Source organism: Pygoscelis adeliae, unplaced genomic scaffold (assembly GCF_000699105.1).
Source record: "Pygoscelis adeliae isolate BGI_AS28 unplaced genomic scaffold, ASM69910v1 Scaffold103, whole genome shotgun sequence".
NCBI lineage: Eukaryota > Metazoa > Chordata > Aves > Sphenisciformes > Spheniscidae > Pygoscelis > Pygoscelis adeliae.
The window spans coordinates 4,253,983-4,273,047 of NW_008824723.1; the positions used below are offsets into that span (position 1 = coordinate 4,253,983).

At 37.8% G+C, this 19,065-nt stretch overlaps 1 protein-coding gene across 1 annotated transcript in view; it reads right to left on the reverse strand.

Annotated features, from left to right (window-relative positions):
* ADCY8 (adenylate cyclase 8 (brain)) overlaps positions 1–19,065 on the reverse strand; it is a 134,670-nt gene that overhangs the window by 66,018 nt on the left and 49,587 nt on the right. The window contains 3 exon segments of the mRNA XM_009323358.1: positions 3,313–3,440; positions 14,497–14,608; positions 17,306–17,436. Coding sequence (XP_009321633.1) covers positions 3,313–3,440; positions 14,497–14,608; positions 17,306–17,436 — 371 coding nt within the window.

Consider the following 19,065-nt stretch of genomic DNA (forward strand, 5'->3'; position numbering starts at 1 on the left):
GGCCAAGAAGGCCAATGGCATCCTGGCCTGTATCAGAACTAGTGTGGCCAGCAGGAGTAGGGAAGTGATAGTGCCCCTGTACTCGGCACTGGTGAGGCTGCACCTCGAATACTGTGTTCAGTTTTGGGCCCCTCACTACAAGAAAGACATTGAGGTGTTGGAGCGTGTCCAGAGAAGGGCAACGAAGCTGGTGAGGGGTCTGTCTTATGAGGAGCGGCTGAGGGAGCTGGGGTTGTTTAGCCTGGAGAAAAGGAGGCTGAGGGGAGACCTCATTGCTCTCTACAACTACCTGAAAGGAGGTTGTAGCGAGGTGGGTGTTGTTCTCTTCTCCCAAGTAACTAGCAATAGGACGAGAGGAAATGGCCTCAAGTTGCTCCAGGGGAGGTTTAGATTGGATATTAGGAAAAATTTCTTCACCGAAAGGGTTGTGAAGCATTGGACCAGGCTGCCCAGGGAAGTGGTTGAGTCACCATCCCTGGAGGTATTTAAAAGACGTGTAGATGAGGCGCTTAGGGACACGGTTTAGTGGGCATGATGGTGTTGGGTTGACGGTTGGACTCAATGATCTTAGAGGTCTTTTCCAACCTTAGTGATTCTAAGACAGAATAGAATAACAATAACAGCTTTTCTAAGATTTGTAACAAGACACAGTGATGCAAAAAATTGTTACAGAAAAAATAATGATCTTGGATTGTTTTGTTGTGTTCTGAACAGTTCCTTACATCTGCAAAGTGGAGCAGCAAGACTCAAGTCTAGATCCTTGGTATATGAGCTTAAGATCAAATTGTAGAGTCTCAGTTAACAATAATTTAACATTTCAGCTGTATGGATATGAGTTGTATTAAAACACTCAGAAGTCCCTTGTGGTTCAATCTGTCGATGTAGATTTATTTTACATGTTGTGTAATGAATAGATTTGAAATTCTTGTTCAATAAAAAATAGAAGGAAAATTCAGTAATGGTACCCTGAGATGGTAGATTTTTGGGCACTTCCTCACCAGAAGTGTTGGTACTGATCCTTGCAATGTTACCAACTGCCTGTTGTCAATGGAGAGAACAGGAATCTTGGAGGACCTGCAGGGGAAAATCTGGTCTGCCTAATGTCACACTTCCTTCTACATTAATTGCATAAAGAATTTAAACTGGTACAAGAGTCAGGAGTTGTAAAAGTACCTGGATTGCTCTCCATGATCTAGGTGCCTAAATTCCAATTATAGGTGGGATGTTGTAGCATAAATACTGGTTTTTGTTTTAATGTCTAATTCTTAAGCTAAGCTAAGTGCTTGAGCTAAAATATAACTAAGATTTAAAAGCTAAGATGTAGCTCTGCAGGAGGGAGAAGAAACAACTGTCCATGTAGGCTTTATGAGTAGTGAAATTTTTGGAAACTTCCTGAAAACATCTTCTGATTTGCAAGAAGGCTTTGAGTTTGTCTGTATGACTTCAATGTAATTGTGAAGTCTAAATGATGGTTTCTCATATCTTGGATCATCTCCCTATTATTTTGGACATACAAAATATTTATTTTGTGAAATTTGCAGGTGAAGATAAAAAATTTTATAATCATCAAAATGCCATTTCTAGCAGGTTTTAGATCTGATCGAATTCTGCAGTGACCAATATAGTAGAAACTCAGTTTTCTAAAGAATTTTTTTTCCTTTTTAATTGTGAGAGATATTTACTAATTTAAGTTCTAATTAACAGGCTGTAAAGAAGTCCAAATTCTCTCAGAAATGTAGACTGAAGTATTTGTAATATTCCATGGAAGGATTGGTCCTCCCTGGGAACTATATGAGCACACATTAAGATAAGTAACATAAGGCTCCTGTACTCTGAACAGAAAAGCCTGGGGAAAAAATCGTGCTCATTGAATGGCCAGAAATTCAGATACTGGGATTATAAAAAAAATTGGAGCCAATCTGAGCTGAATTAGCCTGGGATGACCAAAGTCATCCTAATGGACTTTGGTTTCTCAGCTCCCACTGAATATAACTGTCATTTAAAGTGCTAAAACTACTGGATGACTGCCTTTGAGACCAGGTTCATAAACGGGCACTGGGGTTTTAAAGACTTCCACATGTGTAAGGAGATTCAGAGAAATTTATTGTCTTAGAAGAAAAATGACTTACAATGGGTTTGCTGCAGATGGTATTACCAAGCAAATGCAAATGATTTGATGTGTGTCTCCAAGAATTTTTAACAATTCTGGTGGCTTTTTTCATCTGTGTATATTCTCTAATTAATGTTTTCACTGTGGGGATTCCAGAAGCAAAATATTGATTAGTTTGTGCAACATTTAGTCTGTGATAACTGAATCCAATCTTCTTAGAGATCATTGTTGCATAATCATTATTCAGTTATATTTTCCATTAATTAATTTTTGTCAAATTCTTTCTCTATTAAGATCTCTGTAATGTAGCTGCAGTATGCAGTAACTGTCTGACGTATGTGATGAGGCACACTCAGATTAAAGGAGGAAAGTAGTCTGGAAAAGAAGCAAAGAGATTGGACAGCAAAACATCCACAGAAAGAGGAGAGTGCTCGGCTATACTGTTTTAGGGAAGACAGCAACAGAAAAAGGATTTGGAGAAGGGGAACTCAGCAACATTGATACAGAGGATAAAAAAGATGGAGAAATCCTCTCTTGGAGCATTCGTTGTTAGCCACTGTAACAGTAAATCATTGGACAAGCTCTATACATGGACTGCTGAAACATCATTATTGTTAATCCTGATTGCATCAAAATACAATAGTCTACCAGCAAAACAACTGTATTTACATGATGGGAACACATCCCTTAATTAAAACACTTCCAGCCCTTGTGGATTTAAGCACCAACCTAATTTAACAAGTAAAATTTGCTCATCTGGCAAATCTTAGTGCTTATGAGTTTGTCTGTGAGCTAGTTTCCAAGCTAAAGTATTGCAACAGCTGTCTATTTAGTGTTTATATTGTTGTTTTATTTTATTAAAGGGATTATGGGAAGCAATTCAGTCTCCTCATCAGCCTCCCCTTAAAAATGACAACACTACAAAATGAGAACTGTTAAGATCTATGAAACCTATCACTCGCAGTGCACACACAGCTATCGTGTTACATGCTCTGAAACAGCACAGGTTAATAAAATGCATTTAGTACCTGTTCCCATGCATTGCATGGATCAAAAAAGTCCTGCCCTTTTCACAGTGATAATCCTGAGGTCTCTGAACCACCACGGGAATTACTTGTCCAGTAATAGCATTCTCAGATAAGAAGTTCAGGACACTGTCAGAAACAATGAAACAAGAAGAAGAAGGAAAAAAAAAGCATTACCTGATAGTTTTGATCATGCTGAGCCCCATTTCAACACAGCAGTGTGCATGGTCCTGGCGAGGTTCTGGGAGCCCCGACACACAGTAGTAACAGTCCCCCAGGATCTTTATTCTGAGACAATGATGTTCCTATATGTAAATATATCAAAGAGAAAGCAAAGATTTGCAGTTATGTTTTCATAATTTTAAGATGAATGTGGAAGTGGTTGAAAAAAGTACTGAAAAAAATTTTGAAAACTTGTTGCTGGATGTTTCCTGCTTGTGATTAGTACAGTCTTGATTTATTTAACTTTTGAAATAAAGTAACTTTACGTTTTCAGTAAAAAAGGTTATAGTGATTTTGGTGTTATGCTAGTCAGAGGCATCCTTGCTGATGGTGAGAAAGGTTTCAGAGTTAGGCTGGAAGCTAGGCCAAGGATTCAGAAACGCCAGCTGAGATAATGAATAACCCATTTTAGACTCTATTTTTCCAGGGCATCCTTTCTACCCCCTTTTTATACTGGAAATAAATGAAAAACCTCTTTCCTCCCACTGATAATGCCTTCCCACCTAAAGTTTCCACTGTCACACTGAAGCATTTCCAACATCTATAGGAGCTGATCAAGCATCTGCAAGCCAAAGATATCAAAGAAGGTGTCTTGCATTAGGCTTGTACTGTGGAGAAATGACATTTATTTGGCATCCAGCTAGAGACATTTTTTGCCCTAGGAGCAAATACTGAATTTCATTACTTAAATACATATTAACAGTCTCTTTATAGACTAAAACAACATATTACAGAGTGATTGGATCATTATTTTAGAAGATCCTTTTCTAGTGAGCAGAAATACCTGAGTTGCCAAAACTTTTGCAGTTCCTAGGCAACCAAAACAAGTGAGCCCAAGATAAGCTGTAATCTTGCCCAATGTATTCTGCTGGCTTGGCACTCAGAGGAGACAATCAGTGCACAGGATCAGGGACCACAATAATTTGAGGACAGAGCTGCAAGTGTCTAGGAGTGGACAGTATTACAAGTTGAGTCAGGGAAGTGTTTTTATGATGGAGAATCATTGAAATAATAAGTACGGTATTAACACTCAATCAGTAAAGGCTGTGATGACAGAACATTAAAATGAAGACCTGTCATTACTGGGGAGTAGGATAATGATTTGTAAAACTGGTTCATTAGAAGATAGCAAAATTTGGCCTGGGGTATTTATTTCCATTTTTCTCTTTTCTTTCTCTCTGGCAACCTGTGATGGAGGCTGCACTAATCAAAGGAGTTGGGATACACTAAACCCACTGGGGAAGTGAGAACTTCAAGTAGGACATAGGAGCAAATGTGAACACTGACTGTGCCTCAGGAATTGAGTACTGGTCAAATGAATGGGACTCCAGGTTATTATTCAAGATTTTGCCTCGGAAGAATGAAGCTTTGTAGTCAACCTCAGACAAGTCTTTACAAATCCTAGATTGGCAAAGGAAACCTACACACTTGTACCCAAAGCTTTTGCAGAAGTCAGCTGAAGCTTTAAGCGTGCCAGCGAGGGTAAATTCTGCTCTGGGCACAGGGCCAAAGTAAGCTGATTCACCCTGAAATATCCTGAACCCATCAGTAGGAGCTGACTGTGTTTGAAGCTTTGGCTAAGTCTCCAGCTAATACCATTGCTGGCTTTCAGAGTGAATGCCTAGCTGCCCAAGTTTCAGAAGGAAATTCAAGACTAAAGTCAGGCTTCTAAAATGTCAACATTCATATGTAACTCTCCTCTTTCCTTGTCCCCTTCTCTCCAACCCCTCTGCAGACCCACACAAGCGAACATTGGGTATTTTTCATATGGTTGCAACTGAAATTGTACATCCTAAAATCCACCAAAATACTCATTTTTTACACGTTTCCTCCTCAAGGGAAAGAATGAGAGATTCGATTTTACTGCACTATTTTTTTTTATATAGAGTGAAACTAGGAAACATCAAAGTTCATCAACAAGTAGCAAGGACTCAATGGCATAAATCAGTGCATGTTAAACTGTTAGTGGGCTTCCTTAAGCTTCTCTCTGTGTTCCCTGGTTAGACAAAATGCAAAGAGAGAAAGATATTATAAAACACAGATTCTTTGGTTTTTCTAATAGTGCCATTAAATTGATTCATATTCTAATTGCCATTTGCTTTTACATTTTCAAAGTAAAAGAAGCATTTATAACATCATAGCAGTTTGACTGAGGCGAAGTAAAGCAAAAGGCAGCACTTTAAGTCCATTCAGACCCGCTATAAATACGTTACAACTGATAACTTCATAGAATAATATAGAAAAAAAAAAAAAGGGAAAACCAGTCAATTGCCAGGAAAGGAAGAAAGACAGACAAGTCTCAAGTAGTATCATATTTTAGTATTATAATTACATTTTTACATGCAACATTTATCATGCAGTCTTGCACCTGCAGGACCTGCCTATCTGATGATGTGGGAATCCCCTATTAAGTGAGCATCTAATTCAGCACAGTTAGTGAACACAGTCTGCAACTGAAAAAAACCTCAGCTGTTTAGTTCTTAATGACTCATTTAAACCGGTTGAAGTGCTGATTCCATTAAAGACAGATGAGACCTCTGTCACCTGGCTGCATGTCTCCTCATTTGCTGAAAATCATAACAAGGCAGACGACTTCAAAAAGATGTGATTTTTGTAAGAATAAGAAAGAAGAATCTTAATGCATAACAAGACCTATTAATGAGGGTTTGATGTATGCAAATGTGAGTGCATGTGTGTGACACAGGAAACCCGTTCAGCGGCACAAGAATGTGTGCTTTTTCTTGTCATGATACGTCATCTCTACACTTGTTTGCCAAAGCTCAGGAAGTCATCTACAGAGTGAGATATACAAATGGAGATGACTATATATAGGTGTCCGTGTCAGCCAGCAGTCAAGGCTGCCATTATGGTCGAAGGAGAGCCAGGCAATGAAGTCAGTGAAGCCTAGGTACTGATTCAGCTCACAGATAAAGCAGCTGGCTGGGCTTCAGTTCAGTTGTCTACACATAAGCTTATGGTGCATTGGTAGGATCCCTGGGTATGTGAGGCACCCACACAGGACTAACAGACATGACATAAGACGTATGTCCCTCTGGAGAGGTGCAAGGGCCAGGCAGGGTGTCACTATCAGCACAAGAAGCCACAAGGAGCACTTAAATGACTCCTTGTCTTCCTTATTTTTCCTGTTAGTCAAATCATTATGACTGTTAAACATGAACTGTGTTACAGTCTTACTATATTGTCCTTACCCTTTTTATTCTTCCCTTATTATTACCATCGTACCTATTTCAAAAGTAAACTGTGGATTTTTTATCACTAGAAATGTTTCAGCTAGAAGAAGATAATTCAACAACTGCCAGGAAGGACAGAGGGCTAACGGTATCTGCCCTTGGCAGAGGAGGACTGCATGGTCTCCTGAGATTCCCTCCGATAACTCTGTAGTTTAAGCACGTCTGCAGTTTAGACTAGATGCTTTGTCAGGCTGGTTGTATCAGTACATTAAGGTTAGATTCATGGCTAATGTGGGTAGCCATGCTGGAGCTGTAAATAGGAGACTGAGTTTTGTAAGGGCCTACCTACTTTTCAGTGGTATAAAATGATAATAATCACATTCAAGATTTTCCTCACACTCTAGAGCTCAAGCCGACTTCCCAAAACCACCTCATCGCAATGGTATCTAAGAGTTGCAAGTTGATATTAAATGAAAATGAATGAAAAATAAAAACATGTATGAAGAAATAGTAAAATGAATAAATTATTTAAATAAGAGAAAATGGCCATACAGGAACTTTGATGCAACAGATATTATACTACAGTGTTAAATCTTTACACTGTTGTGAGGCTGTTATGATCTTCTCTTTATTTTATTCTATTCCTCTTCCCCTTCCCATAAGCAATTCCAGAAGTTGTCCTTGGGCATGTAAATGGCAACTGATGTTATATAGACATTCATATCAGTATCCATCAGCCTCACATCCCTCCCCATACTCAGTCATTAATGCCATTTACTGAAGGTATCAATTAATTTCTCAGCATGTCACAAATAGGGGCTTTTTCCCCCCTTATTTGCAGCTTGTCATTTGCTACAAATGAAAGATTAAAGGGCCTGATTCTGACAAGATCTATTGAAATCAGTAGAAATTTTGCCTGGGGATATTGAGCAGACTCAAACAGTCAACTATTAATAGTAATAATTCCAGATGAATGCAGTGGCAATTGATAAGAAATCTTTTTCCAAATCACCTTAATCCAGAGCAAAAGAAAATATGCAGATTTTTCATAAATAATTACCTCATATGTGTGAGTGATTTATGTTTAAGCTTATTAAATACACCCTTAGTGACTGGAAAGGAAGCAAAGCAAGTTGGCATAAAAAGGAGCTGAAGAAGTGTGTTGCTCAAATATCAAGTTACTGGAAGACACAGTCAGAAACGTCATTAATATTTCTTATTTCCTTGGGCTAAATTTCTGACGAGGAGAAAAAAGTGATTGTATTTTTTAACTTACACCACTTTTTCGATTCTGCCTGTGGTAAATTAATCACTTCACCTAGTGTGGAAGGGAATCCCGTAGGCTAACAAACAGCCTGCAGAAGAGTCCACATTTGCAATTTTTATAATTTCTAGCTAAAAATTTAGAACATTGTGGATGAGAAATTACTGAGGTTGAACTGCAGAACAAAGAGATCGCACACATAAATATCCTTTTAAAAGGTGGTCGAGTCAGAGGAGGCAGGGACTTGGCCTTTGTTAGTTTCAGCTCCTGAAACATTTGCCAAAGGTATAGGAAACCCAGATAAAAGGCCTTTCTCAGCATGAATGGGGTCTAGGCCAAAGTTCTTAATCAGCAGTCTGTTTTGAGGTGGGCTGGAGAGAGACGTCCATCCAAATTCCTACTATTGCAGCTCTGTCACTTTGGAAGACAGAGCTGGAACCTTGACAGAGCCAGATGGAGGGAAGTTCTCGAGCCTGGTGATGCGGGCAGAAAGGAGGACCAGGTTTGGGTCACGGTCGCAAGCACTGTTTCCATTTGTTATACACATAAAGGGAAAAATATGGCAATCTTTCATCCTCTGCCTGGACCAGGAAATATTTAAATATAGCCCTATATTAAATTCTTTTTACATAGTTTAACAGATCATGTAAGGAATGCTTTCTTTTTTTAGAATAGCCTATAGCGGGGTGGTTAGGACTTCTCCAGGCTGACAGAAAATATGGGTTTGGGGTCTCTCATGCTGCAGAAGGAACTGAGGCACGTTCCTGCATGACTTTTCTAATATATTATATCAACAATTCTGTCCCTTGCCATACTGTGAAAGAAAAACAGCTGTGGCTGTTGTGTCTGGTGAGCAACCATCCTTGCCAGCTAGTGTTAATCAGTAGATTATGCCATAAGTGTTTTTAGGCACAGAAATCCCTGTTAGAAAGATTCAAGGTGTGTTTCTTTTTTGCTAAGGCAGGAATAATCCTGCATGGAAATTCTGCCCCTTAGGAATTTCTAGGGCTGCAGATACATAAAGGGTGAGGTGGATGTTTCTCAAGAATATACTTGTGAAGCCTGAATTTCATTCAAATCCCAATTTAGTCAACAAAGTGGGGTGTTTTTTTAGGTTTGGATTTATGTAATTCTTAGTTACTAAATCACCAAAATTTTGAAACTGATATTTTATTTAATTTGTCATTTTCATCTGACTTTTTTCATAAAATGCCTGTAGACTATCACTTCTAAAAGTGTTTTGTGGACTGGGGCTTTATTTGAATATTTATTTATATTCAGGTCTTTTGATGATTTACTGGGCTCTTTAGCATCTGAAATGCTATAATTTTAGTAAGAACATTGTTTAATAGTGTTTTTTATTCACTAGTATTAGACAATTCACTATTGACACTGGTGAGGAGGGAAAACACCCTGGAATTAAGCACTGCAAAAAGAGCATTCACTCCCTCCCATTACTATAAATTCATACAATGTCTTTATAATTAAATAAATATCACATATGTACACTCATAATCCCATTAACTCTGCATATATGTTTAAAGAGACAGGGTTTTTTTTTAGGGAGTCTCTAAAGTCCTGTGGATTACGTGCTTGAAGATTGTTTCACAGAGCACTGCCAGCTCAGAAGTTAAATGTGGCCAGGAACAGTAAAGCACTGCAACAGGAGTGTCTTTATTGAGGAGACAAAAGAGCCTTTAACGCCCTCCACTCTTCCCTCTTTGATACCAGTTGGTGCAGGCATTGTACTGGGGCTGTACGATGATGCATTCTTGTGGAGCCTGCTATTTAGGCTGGCTTTCACCCCTGGAAACGTTAGTCACAAGTAAGACTGGTGATTCCTACACTGTTGGAGGAATTTTTGGCAGGGTGTCTGCAATCTCCCAAGAGAGAATTTAACCAAGGTTACAGAAAAAAAACACCTCTTTTTTAGAAAAGAAAATCCTCAAATCTTTAATAAGCAAAACCAACCTGTGATTCACATTACATAAATAACTCTCCAGCTGACACCAGGCTAGAGACATGAAGAGAAAAAAGGCTCATACTAAAGTGCGAATTTTCCATTCAGCATCTACAGTTCCTCTGAGTAAGAAGCACTGTTATTCTGGTTTATTGTATGAGAGCTGATGAGAATGTAAAGAAATGAAGTGTCTTACAGGCCAGTCATTTTTATTTTTTCTATGAAAACCATGGATTTTAGTCTTTCAGGGGAAGAATTCTGTTTCAGCATCAATGCTTCATATTAAGGATGGGTCCAAACTCAAATCTAAGACTGTCTGTGTGTTCGTCTTTGTGCATGTGTCTAAACTAAAATGCTGTGGCTTGATTTTATTTTTAGGTCTCAGTGATGTTGGACTACATCTCAGCTGCTGTTGTGACAAAGCTTACAGATGTCTGCTCCTCTATTTAGGGTTTTACTCTTTCCTCTCTGTTATATCTGAAACTGAATCTACACACAGTGTAGATACATTTAGAAATATGACAATTTAAATCATAGTATCAGTTGACATCTAGCATTGCAGAGAAGGCAGAGGAAAAACAAGCGTCAAAAATTACTATAATTTCATCAAAGCAGGACCTTTTTTAGGCTTAAGTATCTTATCGAATGTCATCTTATTTCCCTTCTCTCCTCAAAATTTCTGCCTAAGGAAAATATTAATATTAATTAAGTTTCTGTTTAGGCCTTTGAGTAGATGCACATATAGGGAAACCTTTTCTTCAGTTCTGTTTTATGCCAACTTTTTTTTCTTCCTTTCTAGCTGTCACTTTTCTCTTTAATAACTATAAATCTTTTACAAATATCATAGAGTGATTAGGAAGGGCAAGTAGCTGTACATAACATAATATTACATTTCTTTCCTATAAGAAATATTGAACTGAGTTCTAATTTTTATTCAGTGTTCTGTGATAATGATAACAGATATTATGGAATTTGTTGTTATTAATTATAGGCATCAACATGTGTCCCAACTCTTGATGTAACCAACTGAAAATTAAAAAAAATTTCAGAGCTTTCATTGCTTCTACATTGCACCAGAAAAAGGAAGGCTGAATAAGAGAAACAAGAAACTAAGCTAAATTACATTCTTCAGTAAGCTGTGAAATAGTGTCTTCTTTAATATTATATGATTTTTATATGACGATAGAGCAGATCAAACAATCCTTTATATGGGATTATAAAATACTACTTTTATTTGGAAGTAAATAAGGATTTATAAGGATTTTCCTTAAAATCTAAAGAAACTGCCTCAAGCTTTCTGCAATTGACCTCTTTGATGATAATTCTTAGCAAAACCCAAGAGTTTGAGTAACAGTGTCTGTTTTAAAGAGTTACGATAACTCTAGTTAAGCTGATTAAGAAACAGTTAAGTGATAGATCTGAAATCTAGATGTGAATGTGTAATCCTCATTACTGGAAGATCCTTCTAAGGAGGTATTGAAAGGACCACTTTCCAAAAGGCCTGTCAAGGATTTACACACAAGTATGAAACCATTGCTAATAACATTTGCAGAAGGAATAAGACTGGTAGAATGATCAATTACTATGCAGGCATGGTGGTCATAGCAAGACAGCAAGAGCATAAAAAAGCAAAATAATATGTTTCAGTACGATAGTGTCATCACTGTATGTTCAGAAACGTGATCTGTGGACAGTGATCAAGGAAAGAGAGAACAGGAAGAATGGTGATGATCTGCCTCCACCACACTAGTGGAGGAACACTGCTTTCAGTGCTAGTACCTATGCCTTAAAGGAGATTCTGAAAAATTGGAGGCGGTCCAGAAAACTAGTCCCAAAAATTATTTGAAGGAATAAATCTTACAGAGAAAAAGCCTCGCAATGAGCTTGGTCTGTTTCTTTTATCAAAAGGAAACCTGAAAAGTGGCTTGATCAAAACACACAAATGTATTCCCAGAGAAAATAATTGGCTACAAGTTGGTTCTTTTGTCTGGGAAAAAACAGGTCACAGCAAGAATCCATGGATGTAATTCAAAGTCAGAAAAAATCAAATGAGCAACAAGCCATACTGAATTAACAGTGAGAGTGTTAAGGCACTGGAATAGACTCCCAAGATACACAAGTATTTCTCCATCTCCTGGGACCTTCAGGTGAAGATCGGGCATTTTTCCAAAAGATACACCTTTGCCAGGTGTGAAAGCTTCGTACAATATCAGTTGAGTAGGTTGATAGGTCCATGTAAATCACAAGTCCTTAAAATTTGGATCATGGACCAGTCAGTGTCCACTTCCAAAATTTTCCAGAGGCAAAGTTAAGTTTAATACAAGATTTAGGCCCTTATATTTTAGGCAGCTGGCCCCTCCATAAGAGTCCAGAACCCTGAGTGAGGAGTCTTGATTTCCTATAAAGTGCAGAGGTAGAGTTCATCTCCTTGGGTTGGACAGAAACACCAAAAACTATGAGGAGCTTCTGTTCTTCTCTAGGGCTGTTGGACATCTCTATTGTCAGGATATCAGGCAGATATCATGACATCCAGGTCTCAGAAACCACAAACAAGGAACACAATCAAAATGCCTTTCTTTTTAATGAATTTTAATTAGTCATGATTAGATCATTCTAATCTTTGTAGTCAAATCTGTTCAATTTCTGCAGTGATTCTCCCCTGTGTCTTCCACCTTTCAGAGGATTGATCTAGAGAACTGGATTAGTCTAGTCAATGATGTGTAGAAGAGAAAAGCAAATTGATAGACTAAGAAAGAAAATGCATGAAGAAGCTTAGAGTCTTGAATTTAGTGACTGGGACATTCACTCAAGAGGTGACTGTCCTGATGATGAAGTTTTGCAGACAGAGAAGTTCTTTCATCCCAAATTCTGCAAATTTCTGGGTAAGAAATTCTTAGCTATGTTAGACAAACTGGTATATTTATTACTGTTCCTTTAAAATAAACTCACTTACATTTTTGGGATACCCACTTCTATGTGGGCACATTCAGTATTCTCCATGAAGATTTATGAGTTTAGGACTGCGACAGAAAGATTTCTAGAAGGTTTAAGTACGAGATGTATGAGAAACCACAGAGAAGGGGAAAACCTCTGGGCATTTAAAGCAGCAAAATATTCAGTTCCCATAAAATATTAAAACCAAGCAGGGAAGTGCTTTCAGGGTTAAGTGGCAAGTGAGGGAGGATTCTCTGGATTACACTTTTAGATGTAAATGCCTTCTTTGTTATTAACTCCTTTGTTGGATCTAGTCCTTCTATAAAAAATCTCTATTGGTTAAATATAGTTTATGGAATGATTAGAAAATATGGTTAATGATCATGAAAGAAGAATCTGTTCTACCAAGAATGTTAGGCAAAATTGAAATGTAAAGCAAGGCAATAACTTATACTGTGTACATATTCTTCCTACAATACTTCTGTGATATACATTTAATTTGGTTTAAAATATGTTTCTTCAGTTAGGGTAGCTATTTTTGTCAAGCCATACAGAAGCAGACATTACTCCTATAAGCTTTCTAAAAGACAGGACTGAAGTAACTCCTTTCACCCTGCTTCATTTTTAATGTAGATCAGCATTGATGAGGGTTTTTTGTTTGCAAAACAAATATTATAGATTGCATTTACCAGTTTGCCAGTGTCCAGGCAATGGGTTATGGCATCACTCTGTACATGAGAAAACACATTGCTATTTGAGATAAAAATAGCTGACTCAAAAGAGCTTTAAATAATTACAGGAGTTTTGCCTTTCTTGACTAATTTGCAAGCTAAGAAATGACACCAAGGGTCTTACTGATGCCTGTGCAATACATGCACAAATACCCCATACCCCTGAACCAGAAATGTATAAAAATCGGTGAGGGGTGTAGGTGTGTACATCAGAGCAAGTGACTCTAGGCTCCCTTTATAGTAAATAGAGATCACGGTCAATGATATTCAGAATGTAATTCCTGTTTTCCTATAGTAGGTGCTTACATTTGGTTGGATAAATTATAAGCTAAACTCCATTAAATGTATTTCATTGCCTACACTAGCGACCTTATCAGCCAGCTCAGATGTTAACACCTAAAGATAGTCACATGAAATGAAACTTTGACCAAAGAAACATAAAAAAGAAAAGAAAATGCAAGCCTAGTAAAATTGAGCGTGTTCTGCTTGTATTTCTGTGCTTTGCTTTTTTTCTAATCAGTACTAATTAAGAGGCAAGTAATTTGCGTAATGTAATAAATTCCTCTACTGTGTTTAATTAATTTCATTGTTGAGTTAGATAGAATCCAACCTAAAGATGTAAAACCTGTCAGTAACTAACCATTGCAATGACTGTGGCGGCTGATTATGTGACCTTTAAATGAATAGGTCTTTTAGCCTTCCTCATTTCTTAGAAGAAAAGTCAAAACAAAGCTATGGTCTTCAAAACAATTCATTTTCCAGCAAGAACCAGAACTATAAAACTTCCTTAGAAACTGAGGCAGGTGATCTGCTTTCATACCATTCTTGGTCTAGCACTACAGGAGCACGAAGTTCTGATGACTATCTGAGCTTTCACTTGCTATCAGAACTCATAATTTTTGATAAAACCTGGTGTCTTCCAACCTCAATGGTTGTATAAAATCCCAATGGGGAAAATCTGGATGAAGATTGTGCAAAGTGATCAGAGGGTATTTCCCAAAGCTCCCAAATACAGTGTCGACTTCATACCCTTTTGCAAATAAACTGTGTTTAACTCACATGTGCTAGTCGATCAAATCTGGCAAAGAGTTCATTCAGCATTCGGACCAACTCCTGGGCTGACAGAGTTGTGGAGAGGTTGGTGAATCCTTTAACATCTGCAAAAAGAATGCTAAAAAAAGAAGAGAGATTAATATTGCAGTCTCTTTCCTTTGATAGCTGAGTGTCCTAAGTTACCTTCTAGTAATTTACTAGTGAAGGATCATTTAAGTCATGCTACCTTTGCTCTAGACTTTTGGAGATTCTGGAGTACTGAATATAAATATTGAAGGGACTAAAGAAATACTACCAAGTATGAGAAAGGGTTTTGCCAAAAATGTGTGTTATGCAATTTTGGATTTTCAACTCACTCAGGAAGATGTAGTTAAGGCTTAATAAGCACAGTTGTCCCCATTTATCAGTGAGAAGACTGAGGCATAGCGCATCCATAATATAGAGGGCTGTATAAACAGATAGACTTGACACCCACCTGTGTGTTAGTATCTGACAGTGCTCTTTGAGGGTAGGTTTATATATAACTGTTTTTTACAGTGGGTTTGATTTCAGCAATTTCAATTTTTAGTGTGATTTCCAGGCTTTATTTGTCTATGTGCCATACAAGACTCAAATCCTCAGACAACAGACAGATTCATGACAGTCTTGATATATAGCAGGCTCAGGCTGGCTTTATTGCATCTAATTTTAGGGACTTGACAGAAGTACCTGAGTTAGAAGTATAGTACCCTCTATTTAAGCTATGAATTTTTATTTGGATGATTCCTTGTTCTTTTCATTGGCTTCACAGGGAGCCCAGTGTGATCATACTTTGAATTTAGGTGCATCAAATTGGGTGCCTGAGGTTATAGTAGGATCTTAGTCAACAAAGTAGTTGCAAACAGAGCTCTAACCTATATTTCAGCAGCCAGTGAATTTTCTAGCCATGCAACTTTGGCTATTCACTATGCCTACAATGAGCACATGTGAATATAGAGAAACATACACACACACATAAAGTCTGTGGTGTGCAAGCTATCACCCAGACCAAAGCATGTAATAGCTCAGTACTTAGTAGCTGAAGAAAGGAAAGCAGTGGCTACTTTAAAAAGTACTGATGTTCAAAAAGACACATATCATGCTTGCACAGACTGGAAATAACCCAAATGAACCTCGTCAGCACTTCAAAGTCAACTAATATCTGGTGTTACAATCTGAGTAGCTGAAGATCTTTCATTTGTGTTGAACAAGATTGCAATTTGACAGTGTCTGAGAATCACCAATAATAAATACAGTAATGATCAGGTGGACAATAAAATACGACTAATGATAATTCAACTCATTTTCAAATGTATGGGCTGGTAAGGGTTTGGGTGAGGATTAAGTAAAAGACTCACAAACTGGGTAAGATTTTTACCAGTGAGAAAAAACAAAATTAAAAGGTAAAGTACCAAACTACCCAAAGAGGAATGAATATTAATAATAGCCTAAATTGAAAAAAAAAAGATTTTCAAACAACTAATTTCTATAGTTTTCATTATCAAAACAACAAAAAACTGTAACTGGATTCATAGGGATTCATATAGCATTGGTTTAGGTAGTGTTCAGTTCTCAACATTTAGGAAAAAATAAGGTGAAACACAGTTTTGAAAAGATCTAGTCTCTGGTAGCATACATAAGAACCAACCAGTACCTGTACTCTAAAGCACACAGAATCTTCATTTTAAGTCTATTTCAAGCATAAATTATGTTTCAACTTTTCACCCCTGACTACAACTCTCTTCCATTCAAACAGAATGGCCATCTTCTCCCTATTTTGATTCTTCTACAGCAACACTTACTCTGAGAATGGAAAAGGGTAATGGAAGCATTTTAATTTAGTGCAATTCAAACCTTTTGTAAGGGTCCTTGATACTTTCCACCAGATTTAATAAAATAATATGTCTGAGATACTGCAAGGCCACAGAAGAAGCAGATAATAAATTTACTCTTCTGCAGAAGTTCAAGTTATGTTTATTGAACTTGTCCAGACAAAGTTATATTTGGGTTTCATCAAAAGGCAAAGTACATGTTTTCCTAGCAAACCATCTCCCATCATATCCAAGGATGCTTATTTTTCACTTCCTTCAGTGATGGCCACTCGGTCATTTGCCCTCGTGGTTTGGGACAAACTTATGGAAAATGTTATTGGCTTAGCTAAATATTCTGATGGTCGGGAACCACAATAAAATCAGAGATTCTGTAACATCATGGAGTGGAAGCTGATCATTCTGGTGTAAATGTACAATTAGGACTTTTTACCTTGAACGGCAGCTCATAGGATAACTATCACCTTCCCGCTAACTACTTTCAAGAGAGACAAAATTTATAGAGAGGAATAAAAAAGGGAAATGGAATTAGGAAAATGATAATAAGAATGATTGAATGAAAATGGCTACCAAACAGAGGAGCCACATGACATGTCTACATCTTTGAAAGCATCTTACAAGTCTCCATCTCATTTCTCAGTGTGTGGGGTCAACCAGAAGGCTATGGCAGAATGTGTCCACATGCAGGCAGAGCTCCCCTTTCTGTGCAACACTGACTACTTAATTAAAGTGAAAAAATACGCAAATGGTCCAGGCCCAGTGTTCAGTTCAAATGGGTCTTGCCATGGCAAAGGCATTCAGCCCTCCTGATGAGTAAAAGAAGGCACCAAAGTGCTTATCTGCTCAGGGATTAAACAAGGGTACACTAATTTTCTAATTTATGAATGAATAAAGCAACAGAAGGGAAACTCTCAAACAAGAGACACTTAGCAGCATCTGAGACGTTAAAGAGAGGCTCCTCCACCCACCTGACATTCTCATAACGATGAATGTAGATCTTATGAAACTGGTGTTGCAAATGTTCATCTTCTACATTGGTCATATCATTTATCATTTCCAGGACTACAAACCGTGGTAAGACAGAGAGCACCAGCCGTTCCTAAAACAAAGAGGAAACCCAAGTGTCAGTATCAGTTTGAGTTAGTACTTTACAGGAGACTGATTGAACTCTGCCCTATTTAAAGAGCGGGATAACTAATAATTTAAGATATGACTTGGGAATTTCTAGACTTCCCCTCTAAAAATTCTAGCTCAGACCATTTGTGATAATTCACATTACTAACCAGAATCCAGAATATGGACCCTTCTCTCCCCTTCCTAGACATTCTTTCCTCTAATGTTTTAAGCTTACTTGTTGATTATTTAAAGATCCATCCTACAATTACAAACTTTTCAAGTTTGTAAAGATCCATCCTCATTACAAACTTTTCACTAAACATCACTTACGAACATATCAAACACTACATTTCAGGCAGGGGTACTTGATTAAACAGATATAGACCAGAGGAATTTGAAAGTCCTCAGCAGTAAGTAGGGTCAGATTTTTATTGTTGCTCATTTATCAGAACTTACAGACTGCGTTTTTAGCATTCATAAACTGTATAATTAATAATAAAGCTGGAGAATAAATAAAGCAAAAAATATGCAGAGGAACTGACTCCTCTGCACTTAGTGAAGAGGACAGCATTTTAAACAAATTGTATTGTCAGAGATTAAAGACAGGGATAATATAAACTAATGCACACCTAAGAAATGTTTTATGGGAAAGATTTAGCCATAGACTAGTTTGTATGTTAATAAGGTTACAATAGTTAACAGAAACTAAGTTTTAAAGTGACTTGGGAATCTCAGAGTCTTCTTAACAGTCTGTGGCATTGAAATGCCTACATCATTTTGACAAATGGGACTGGATTTCAAAGTTCCTTGAAAACTCTATATGTAATCTCAGAAATAAGCATTTACATGTGTCAGTGAAGCAGGTTTCCAAGATGAGTCATTTGGCTTGTGGCCCACTTCACGTCTTTTTTGAAGATCCCCCAGGACAGACTGTGGGCTGAGCTGTTCTGCTGACCCAGAGCTGACCGTTCTTTTTCCCAAAGGCCTTGTATGACCTCCCTGTACCATAACGGATTTACATCTGTTCATATCATACAGTAAGGGCTGTACAACAACAGCCACCAAAACAGTTCATGGAATATATAGCCTTCTTCCACACCCAAAGGCGTGTGGGAGTGAGGAGAATGGGTTGTTCTGCAGATGGCAGCCTGCTCCTGGCCATCTTTTAGGTCCTAAGGGAGCAGATAGGCTTTCACTCATTCACTGTATGGACATTCATGGCAGAGTGCCTGTCGAGAAAGAAGGAACTAATTTATTGGGATGTTTGCATAGGGAGATGCTTGCATACAGTCTCAAATCTGTCAAAAGGGACAGTTGGTTGCTAGTGGTGGCAGGATTCTCCATTGCAAGTGTCCTCATGGCAGGGTCTTCAGTTAGGTCAGCAGAGACTCCTCGCATGACTGTTCTGCTCCGTTCTTATAACCTGGCTGGTCCATGATCCTGTGTGACAACCCCAGTCCTACATAATTCATCACTACTGGTATATTTTAACCACGTACTAAACATTTCTTAAATATCTAAACTACCTACAAAAGACTAGTTCCATAGACAATTTCTGCAAGGACAGTGTCTCTTGGGTATTTACAAATGTCTTATCTATGCACAATTTAAT